Source organism: Callithrix jacchus, chromosome 4, assembly GCF_049354715.1.
Source record: "Callithrix jacchus isolate 240 chromosome 4, calJac240_pri, whole genome shotgun sequence".
In the NCBI taxonomy this organism is placed as follows: domain Eukaryota; kingdom Metazoa; phylum Chordata; class Mammalia; order Primates; family Cebidae; genus Callithrix; species Callithrix jacchus.
In genome coordinates this window covers 41,833,036-41,843,365 of record NC_133505.1, presented here as the reverse complement: position 1 = coordinate 41,843,365, position 10,330 = coordinate 41,833,036, and the positions used below count along the sequence as shown (strand labels likewise).

The window sequence follows — 10,330 nt, the reverse complement described above, 5'->3', positions numbered from 1 at the left end:
GGCCAAGGCCCTCCCCCTAGTGGTAAGTACTCCCTTTGTTCCCCCTGGTAGCCGCTGCCAGATGACTCCGCCCCACGTCGGAAGCAACCTCGGAAACCTGCCTACCTGTTTCATGCCCGCCCCCTACAGCCTTTCCTCTCGGCAGCCCAGGGAGCTTTAAAAATACAAACCACAGTCCAGGCGCGGTGGCTCACGCCTGTAATCCCAGCACTTTGGGAGGCCGAGGCGGGTGGATCACGAGGTCAAGAGATCGAAGAGATCGAGACCATCCTGGTCAACATGGTGAAACCCTGTCTCTACGAAAAATACAAAAAATTAGCTGGGCATGGTGGCGCGTGCCTGTAATCCCAGCTACTCGGGAGGCTGAGGCAGGAGAATTGCCTGAACTCAGGAGGCAGAGGTTAACGGTGAGCGGAGATCGCGCCATTGACTCCAGCCTGGGTAACAAGAGCGAAACTCGTCTCAAAAAAAAAAAGCAAACCACAGGGCTGGGCGCGGTGGGTCAACCCTGCAATCCCAGGGCTTTGGGAGGCGAGGCAGGAGGATCATAAGGTGAAGAGTTCAAGACCAGCCTGGCCAATATGGTGAAACCCTGTTTCTATTAAAAATACAAAAATTAGCTGGGCATGGTGGCGCGCACTTGTAGTCCCAGCTATTTGGGAGGCTGACGCAGAAGACGCGCTTGAACCTGGGAGGCAGGGGTTGCAGTGAGCTGAGATTGCAACACTGCACTCTGGCACTCCTGCCTGGGTGACAAAGTGAGACACTGTCTAAAAAAAAAAAAAAAAAAAAAAATGCCGGCACAGTGGCTCACGCCTGTAATCCCAGCACTTTGGGAGGCCGAGGCGGGTGGATCACGAGGTCAAGAGATCGAGACCATCCTGGTCAACATGGTGAAACCCCGTCTCTACTAAAAATACAAAAAATTAGCTGGGCATGGTGGTGAGTGCCTGTAATCCCAGCTACTCAGGAGGCTGAGGCAGGAGAATTGCCCTAATCCAAGAAGCAGAGGTTGCAGTGAGTCGAGATTGCGCCATTGCACTCCAGCCTGGGTAAGGAGAGCAAAACTCTGTCTCAAAAAAAAAAAAAAGCAAATTTCATCGCATCACTTCATGTGGGCCCGGTGCAGTGGCTCAGGCCTGTAGTCTCAGCCCTTTGGGAGGCCAAGGTGGAGCCTGGCCAAGATGGTGAAACCCCCGCCTCTACTAAAAATATAAAAATTAGCCGGGTGCGGTGGCAGAAGCCTGTAATCCCAGGTACTCGGGAGGCCAAGGCAGGAGAATCGCTTGAACCTGCGGGCAGAGGTTGCAGTGAACCAAGACTGCACCACTGTACTCCAGAAACCCAAGCCTGGTGCAGTGGAAGGCACCTGCAGTTGTCACTGAGGTGGGAGGATCACTTGAGCTCAGGGGTGGAGGCTGCAGTGAGCTGTCATCGCACCACTGCACTCCAGCCCCAGTGACAGAGAGAGAAAAAAAAACAAAAAACCCCCAAACCCCTGATCAGTGAAGCACATGACCTGCACACTTCCTTTTTTTTTTTTTTTTTTTTTTTTGGTGAAGACGGGGTTTCACTATGTTGGTCAGGCTGGTCTTGAACACCCAACCTCAGGTGATCCGCCCACCTTGGCCTCCAAAGTGCTTGGATTACAGGCGTGAGCCACCACACCTGGCCTGCACACTTCCTTTCTGACCTCACCTCTTGTCCCACCGGCTCCTATTCATGCCCTTCCAGCTGCACGGGTTCCTTTCCTCAAATCCACCAGGCCTGCTCCTGCCTCAGGGTGACCCATTTACTGTGCCCACGGCTGGCCTTCCCCCAGATGGCTCCCTCCCTGGCTTCCTGCACATGACCTCCTCAGCAAGGCCTCCCCATCCCTCTGTGATATCCCCACCAGTCTCAGCTTTCTTCCTAGCACCTGTCACCCGGCATATCTGTTTATAGTTGTTTCACTAGCAATAGTGTTAAGTCCCCCAAAGTGGAGGTTGTGTATGTCTTCTTCACTGTTATATTCCCCAGTGCCTAGAACAGGACTAGGACATAGTAGATGCTTCATTAAAAATTGTTCCATGGATTCCTTTTTTTGGATGGAGTTTCACTCTTTTTTTTTTTTTTTTTTTTTTTTGAGATGGAGTTTCGCTCGTTACCCAGGCTGGAGTGCAATGGCGTGATCTCGGCTCACCGTTAACCTTGCCTCCTGGGTTCAGGCAATTCTCCTGCCTCAGCCTCCTGAGTAGCTGGGATTACAGGCATGCGCCACCATGCCCAGCTAATTTTTTGTATTTTTAGTTGAGATGGGGTTTCACCAGGATGGTCTCGATCTCATGACCTCATGATCCACCCGCCTCGGCCTCCCAAAGTGCTGGGATTACAGGCTTGAGCCACTGAGCCCGGCCTGGAGTTTCACTCTTGTTGCCTTAGGTTGGAGTGCTATGGCACAATCTTGGCTCATTGCAACCTCTGACACCCGGGTTCAATCGATTTTCCTGCCTCAGCCTCCCGAATAGCTGGGATTACAGGGGCCCACCACCATGCCCAGCTAATTTTTTTATACTTTTAGTAGAGACAGGATTTCACCATGTTGGTCAGGCTGGTCTTGAACTCCTGACCTCAGGTGATCCACCTGCCTGGTCCCCAAAGTGCTGGGATTACAGGTGTGAGCCACTGTGCCCAGCCCCATGGATTCTTTGAGAACCTTCTATGAGCCAAGCAGCTCTTCATTCAGCTCACATGAGAAGCCTGTGATTCACCCATTGCATAGATGTGGAGGCTGAGATTCAGAGAGGTATGAGACTTGTCTGCCATCATATGAGTTCGCTGCAGTGGGAGCCAGGTTTCAACCCAGCTGAGTCTCTCCCCTCTGCCTCTCTGTTTTCCAGCTCATCTCCCAGCTGGAGAACAATGCAGCTGGTTTTGCCCTCCCTTCACCCTAGCGTAGGCGAGACTGACTCCCAGTGACCCCAGGCAGGGCCTGAGGCACCATCTCCCCAGGAGGTCTTGGCCAGGAGGACAAAGGAGGGGAATCACACAGTGTCCTGAGGTCGGCGGGCCCACCTTTAGCCCTGCCCACATTTTCCTGGGACCACCCACCCTGACCCACAGCTCCTAAATGAGCCAACCTACTGCCTTCCTTTCAGCCACCAGAATCCCTAAACTCTCTCAGAATGGACTTGGGTACCTCTTTGCTTTTGCCTTCATCCCATCTGAGATACAGTGACAGAGACAGAGACACAGGGAGACAGGGGGAGACAGAGGGAAAGGGACAGAAACATAGAGACACACTTACATACCAACAGAGAGAGACCAGGAGAGTGTCAGAGACTTGGCAAGTCTGGTCACAGTGGTCCAAATCTCATGGCACAATTAGGGCCACTGCCAGCCCAAATGTCTCTTTTGAGCAAGTTAGGAAAGGTACCCTTTGGGGGGATGCTACTCCTCCCAGGGCCTGGTGAGTGAGTCCAGTGCACTGGGGTTCAGTCCCGCTGGCCCTTTGGCTGAGTTTGCGTGCTGGTGCAGAAGGGTCTGAGGAGGCTGTACCCTGATGTCTCTACTGGGGGGAAAAGGCAATGCTGCAATGCTCCTAGTCCTCTGGCCGCCCCACAGGCCTGGCCCTCCACTGTTCTCTGAGGCCTTTCAGGAATGCTTGGGCTCTCCCCATTCTGACCTTGACAGGAGCCCAGCGCTCTGCATCACCCTCGGGGCCTTCCCCACAGCACATCCTTGGGTCACGTCACCTCTGCCTTCACCACCCAGGAGCATCAATCCAGGCCCATCCACAAAACCAGCCCGGGATGCTGTGTGGCTGGGAAGAGGCGCTCAGGCCCACTCCAGCATGCAGACCCCCTTCCTGCTCCAGGGACAGCACCTGGAGCTGGAGGGACAACCCCACACTTCCCAGCCTCACAGACCCCAGCAGTGAGGTTTCTCCTCACCCCCACCCCCCATCCGGGTGCTCCCAGGGAAGCCCTGCAAGGCCCCACCTTTCCCATCAGAGAACACTCTGGGAGGAGGAAATGATTAACAGGGCAATTAGGGCACAGGTGAGTCATCTGGTCACAAGGCCGCCTCCTGGCTGACTCAGGGGGACAGTCCAGATGGGCCCTTCCACTCAGCCCCAACTCAGGGTATGAGTCAAGCACTCCATGGGCTCTGGCTAGGAAGACAGGAGAAAGCCCCGCCCCCACCCCGCCCTCTCCAGGCTCCACCCACACCCTGCAGACTTGGGGACAGAGGCCGGGATTCCCATCTTCACTGGGCTGGCCTGGGCCAGGGTAGGGGACCATGCTGCTACAGTTTCCGTCTCCCCATGTCAAGCATGTGGCCCCAGGGCCGGCCACCCAACCAACAGCTGTTGTTATCAATCACAGGGATTAATAAGAATGGCCATCAAGTTCTGATATTGAACTTCAGCTCTGTAACAGGCCTCAGGATAGACATAGTGGGAACCCATGAGGACCATCAGACAAGTTTTAGCAGTCATGTTAAAAAGAGCTGGGGACAGAGAGCTCTTTTTCTCATACATCGGCTGCAGGGTCTCAGCCCGGACCCAGGCAGAAAGGAATGAACAGGGACCCCACAGGGAAGCCAGCAGGACCTTCTGGTGAACGGCACCTCCTGGTGTCCAAACTAGGCCTGGCCCTGCTGTCCATCTGATCTCTGGGAAGCCAGGTGTGTGAGTCGCCTTCGCTGGCCATAGGGCCTGTTATTAAGCACCCTTTCCCAAGTCTACCCTTACTTTTGAGATTAGGCTACATTGGATGCCAGGGACCCCTGGCCTACCCAGCCCGGCCCTCCTGAGATAGATCCCCCGTCCCAGGGCCTGTTTCCTGGCTTTGTCCTTGGGCTGGCTGGGCAGGAACTTCCTGCTGGAGAATTCCCGGATCCTCCCTAGGAGGCTACAGCTTGGCCTGGGAACTTGGGGAGGGAGGGAAGTCAGGGACACCCCTCTTAACAGGGGCAGGGCTTGTGGGCAGCAGGGTTCCCCTGGCACTTTGGGCCCTGGGTCGTTCCCCAGCCCCAGGTCAGGCCCACCATCTCCTGCCCTCTCTGCTGAGATGCTCTGCTGCGGCCCTCGCAGCCCCATGGGCACAGACGGGATGGATCTAGACCTCAGATAGACTGGGTTTGCTCCAGGGTTGAAGATTGTTGCGGGGCGGGGTCCAAAGTGAGGCCAGAGTCAAAGCAGATTTTTATTAATAACATCCCAGCTCTGACTGGCTGGGTGGGACAGAATTCGGGGCGGGCTCACCCTAAGACATGGACACTGTGTCTCCAGACCCGCTGGCTACAGCGGCTCCTTAGATGTGTCCTAAGAAGAGATAGACCCCTGTGTACCAGCTCCAGGGATCTGGGCAGGGAAGACTCGGGGCCAGTTTCCCATTTCATCCTTCTCCTCAAAAAATAGGCACTGGGGGGGCAGAAATTGGTGAATGAACATGCCTCAGTCTACTCTGCACCCCAGAACCTCCCCACTGGTCCCCAGAGACAAGCACCCGAGGCCACCTTTCCCCCACCTCCCCTCAGCTGGCACAGCCCCTGCCACAAAATGGAGCATGCTTTCTCCCTCCAACTTGGGAGGTTCCTTGGAAGCCCCAGGAGTCAGCACTGCTGGGATTACAGGTATGAGCCACCATACCCAGTCCCAGCTGGCCTGTGTTTCTGATAGGCGCTGCTCCAAAGTGAATCACACGGTGTGAAGCCCCCCACAAGGGAGTGCCTTTGCAGCTTACAGCTCCACACCCATCATCTCAGGAAGCCCTTGCAACAGCCCCTTTCATGGGTAAAGAAACTGAGGCCTCTACTCAACATCACAGAGCAAGCTGATGCCAGACTAAGTCCTCTGGCCTCCAAACCCCTTGCCCTTTTCTTTTGTAAGCTACACAGACTGTCAAGGCAATTGTCCACTGAATAAAAGATGATGAATGGATGGAAATTAACCAAAAAGGGCATCGACACATTTTCAACAGATCTATCAATGTGCACTCAGAGAAGCTGAGACAGGCCTAACCTTTAAAGGCCGATGTCGAGGAGGGGGAGCAGCAGGATGGTACTCCATCTGACCCAGTGCGGTCGCTGCCCTGAGCCGATGTGTATTTGTGGGAGTGGACGAGGATGGGAAAATGGCAGCATCATGTGACTTTTCAGATGCACAGGAAAGCCTTACAGCTCGTCTAGACAAATTCACTCATATTACAGGTGAAGAAACTGAGGCTCAGAAAGAGGAAGGGACTTGCCCAAGGCTATACAGTAAATGAATAGCAAAGTTGAGACCCAAAAAATGGACATTGTGACTGTGACTTAAGTGAGAAACAGAGACTGATGGAGAAAAGAGAGGGGTGTGTGTGTGTGTGTGTGTGTGTGTGTGTGTGTGTGCAGTGTGTACTCAGGGGGCCAGGGTCTTGAATTCAGAAATACAACCACCAAGAAGGCATGAGGCCTACCTGCGTACCCTAGCCAGCCAGTAGGGCTAGAGCCCAGAGGGGATGGCAAGCCCCCAGCCCCACTTCTCCAGTGCCCTCAGGCAGCAGCTGGTGGTCTGGCACGTGCCAGGCATACCTGACCCACAATGCCCGCCTCCTTCAGGGTGATCTCTGGCCAGGTCAGCAGCTCTTGGCCCTCTTGGCCACCTAGCTTCCAGAGGCGGGACTCTTGCTGCATTCCCAGAAGCTTCTTTAACTCCGACTCCAGGAAACCTGAGAGCCAGAGAGATGGCAGGGGACAGGCAGGAGGAGGCGGGAGCAGCCTGCTGGGAACCCAAGGACCCATAGGTGCAACTGCTCCCTGAGCCTCATCCCACCTCTGTGTGGTCCCTGCTCAGCCACAGCCCTTTCTTCTTCCAGGACCTGGAGCCAGCCAGGCATTACCCCTCCTTCGCCCTCCCTCCCCAAGGAAGCTCACTCTCCGAGGGCCTCCTCCTGCAGCGGCAGCATGAGAGCCTGAGTCTTCACCCTCTGCAGACAGCACTCAAGGGCAGGTATCTACCCCCACACCAACCGACTCAAGAGCCTGGATCTGGAACCCAAACTGCCTGCACTCAAGACCCAGCTCTGCCCAGCACTGGCCGTGTGACATCGGACAAGTTCTCACTGTGAAGTGGAAATGGCAGCAGGACCTATCTCAGAGTTTTAACGCAGTACTTTATGAAGAATGCTTAAAGAGGGTGTGCCGGAGTAATGGCTGTGTAAATATGAACCACAATTTTCATCATATTATGATATTGTGAATGCTGTCATCACTAGCCCAGCTGCTGCCCATGTCTGTGCTGCCCAGGGCTCTACTGGGAGAGAGGACCCTCTGGGGCTCTGTCAGCAGTGCATGATGGGAAAACCAGGGATGGAGGCAGCCACTGAAGGCGTTAGAAACCTCCAGGCTAGGGAAAGGGTGGTGCTTGAGTAGTACCACCCCCCAGTCACCACCTCTCAAACCCTGGCTACACCTCCGGCTCAGGTGGTCATCTTAGGTCCTCTGGTGCCACCTGGTGGTAACTTCTGGTATTGCACCCTGAACCTCCAGCCAAAGAGAGGCTTCCTCGGCCTTATCCTTCATTTTCTTTTCCTTGCCCTTCTCACCGGGCAAACCTTCCTGGAGAGGAGGCTGAGGGCCAGCTGGTCTCTGAGCAGGTGAGTAGGCCCAGGACCCCACGCCTGCAGCCCTACCCGACCCCTAGGCAAGACAGGAAGCAGGAGGGAACATCTCCCAAAAGGTTAAGAAAGGGGACTGCTCCCTCTGGGCCCAGACCACATATCCTGAGCCCGATGTGGGAAAGGCCCCAAACCATGCCTCACACCCCCATCACCCCCAGACCTTGGCCATGGTCGAGTTTGGAAGCTCCTTGTATGAACTGTGGAAGCAGTTCCAGGGAGTCACCTCCTCCTTGGAAGAGCCCAGCTCGAGGTCTCCTGTGAAAGGAGTGGTGGTCATTGACAGGCCAGCAGCCAGTGGGTGGTCCAGACTTGGAGGGCAGGCACATGGGGGCTGAGCTCTGGGTGAGGTTGCCCTGTTTTGTTTCTTTTTCTTTTCTTTTTTTTCTGAGACAGAGTCTGTCTGTTGCCCAGGCTGGAGTGCAATGGTGTGATCTAGGCTCACGGTAACCTCCACCTCCTGGGTTCAAGCAATTCTGCCTCAGCTTCCAAGCAGCTGTTAACGGTGCCTGCCACGATACCCGGCTAATTTTTGGTAATTTTAGTAGAGATGGGGTTTCACTATGCTGGCCAGGCTGGTCTCAAACTCCCGCCTCAGGCAATCCACCCGCCTTGGCCTCCCAAAGTGCTGGGATTACAGGAATGAGCCACCATGTCCAACCTCCTTTTTTTTTTTTTTTTGAGATGGAGTCTCACTTTCTTGTCCAGGCTGGAGTGCAATGGCATTGTGTCGGCTCACTGCAGCCTCTGTCTCCTAGGTTCAAGTGATTCTCCTGCCTCAGCCTCCCAAGTAGCTGGGATTACAGGCTCCTACTATCATGCCCAGCTAATTTTTATATTTTTAGTAAAGACAGGGTTTCACTATGCTGGCCAGGCTGGTCTGGAACTCCTGACCTCAGGTGATCTGCCCGCCCCAGCCTCCCAAAGTGCTAGCATTACAAGCATGAACCACCGTGCCTGGATCCCTGTTTTCTTTAGCAAATGCCTACTGTGTGCCACACACTGTTCTGGGCATTTTACAAAGAGCATCTCAGCGCATCCTTGCAACTTCCCTCAAAGGTAGGTACTATTATATTCCCATTTTAAGGACAAGGAAACAGATGCAGAGAAGTTGAGCAGCCTGCCACCCATCACACCGCTCAGCACAGCAGAATTGGTGTTTGAACCCAGGCAGTCTGATTCCAGCAGTCCCTCAAAGTATGTCCTGTGCCCTACCAGGCCCTGCACCCCTATGAAGTCCTACAAGAAGAGGGTCCATTCCTGGTGCTTCCCCTATGCCTATGGCCACTATACTCACCTTCAAGCCGACACTCCTCCTCCCTGGTGGAGGCCTCGGGGCTGACCTCATGGGGCCCCATGGCTCTCTGCAGGTATTCGTCCTTCATTTTTGTGACCAGAACAAACTTGACCCCAATCCTAAAGCACAGTCAGGTTGAGGAGGCAGGTGGGGCTCAAAGATGTGGTATCGACCCCTAAATCTCCTCCAAGGCTCACCCACAGGCCTGCTGGCCCTCTCCATCCTCCCTCTCCCATCAGCCTCCTGCTTTGCCACCCGGAGTTTTCATTAAAGAGATGGGTTTATCTCTCTCAAAAGTAGGGTGATGAGTGGGTGGGGAACAGAGAGAGAGGTGGGTCTCTGTCCTCACAGGGGATGGCACTAGGCCTTCAGAAGGAGCTGGGAGTGACAGGACCCCCGGCGGACCCCCCCCGCCCCCGCACATCCTCTTCCTACTGCCTAGCCCATCCCTTTTCATGTCTGGTATCCACCATCCACAGCCCCTCACTTATGGGAGGACCCCTGTTTCTGCCTCCTCCCCACCCAAACCCCCATCTCCATCCTCCTCCCCCACCCAAACCCCCATCTCCAGCCTCCTAACCATCTGATGCTTCTGTCCATTGGCCTCACCCACATCTCCCTGTCCTTCCCCACCAGGTGGCCTGTCCCAGGCCCTTATTCAAGGACTCCCTCCCCAGACCCTCCCCAGCTCGGGTTCCCCATCTCAGGCCCATGTCCTTTCCCCATCTCATGTCCAGGCCTTTTCCCAGTATCTCCGTCCTAGGCCTTGCCCACCTGGGTACCCTCCCAATTCCAGCCCCTCACCTGTATGAGGCTCCTGTTTTCCCAGAGGCCTCCCCTGCTGGCTCTTTCCCCTCCTTTTCAGCCAGGTTGCCTGATGCCTCCTGGCTTGCTGTGGGCAGAACTGACTTCACCTCTACCCCTTGGGCCTCCTTGCACCTGTGAGTATAGGTTTCCATATCCAACATGCTCGGCTCGGAGGGAACCTGCTGTGGCAGGTGTGAGAAGCCCCTGGGCACAGCCACAGAGAAGGCGTGGGGTGGCAAGGCAGATGTCCCCGGCCCCCTCCTCCTTGAACGTCCCTCTCAGCTCATGGTCAGGGAAATGGCACCCCGGTCTGGCAAGGAGTGTGCCTGGGCCCCTGCCTCAGCCTTGTCAGAGCTCCTCCAGCTGACCTTGCGCCCCACGAGGGCACGGAAAAAGCGGAACATGGAGGTGCAGCCCGATTTTCGAGATTGGGGCTTTGGAGATGGGGCCTCCATCCTGAGAGGGTCCCCAACTCAGAACCTGTAGTAGACACCCCAGGACCAACTGCTTAAGAACAGGAGGAGTTTTCAAATGAAAACTGCCAGTTGGAAACTTCCCAGAATTCTAAAAGGCAAAGATGGGGGAG

At 55.1% G+C, this 10,330-nt stretch overlaps 2 protein-coding genes and 1 long non-coding RNA gene across 3 annotated transcripts in view; 1 reads left to right on the top strand and 2 right to left on the bottom strand.

Annotated features, from left to right (window-relative positions):
• LOC118153116 (uncharacterized) overlaps positions 1-612 on the top strand; it is a 32,014-nt gene extending 31,402 nt beyond the window's left edge. The window contains exon 8 of the long non-coding RNA XR_013534156.1: positions 52-612. This is a non-coding gene — a long non-coding RNA (uncharacterized LOC118153116). The remainder of the gene's footprint in view (positions 1-51) is intronic.
• A 793-nt stretch (positions 613-1,405) lies between these two features.
• LOC128931742 (putative gametogenetin-binding protein 1) lies at positions 1,406-6,789 on the bottom strand. Its single transcript, XM_054253887.2, is given in 3 exon segments — positions 1,406-5,413; positions 5,415-5,471; positions 6,574-6,789. Coding segments are annotated over 3 exon segments (354 nt in total). The 5' UTR covers positions 6,766-6,789; the 3' UTR covers positions 1,406-5,308.
• Positions 6,790-7,778: 989 nt separating this feature from the next.
• LOC144582119 (gametogenetin-binding protein 1-like) lies at positions 7,779-10,250 on the bottom strand. Its single transcript, XM_078368971.1, has 3 exons — positions 9,742-10,250; positions 8,938-9,056; positions 7,779-7,898 (listed from the first exon to the last, which is right to left on the bottom strand). Exons 1-3 carry the CDS (start codon positions 9,903-9,905, stop codon positions 7,792-7,794), a joined length of 390 nt encoding a protein of 129 aa, XP_078225097.1. The 5' UTR covers positions 9,906-10,250; the 3' UTR covers positions 7,779-7,791.
• Between the last annotated feature and the right edge of the window lie 80 nt (positions 10,251-10,330).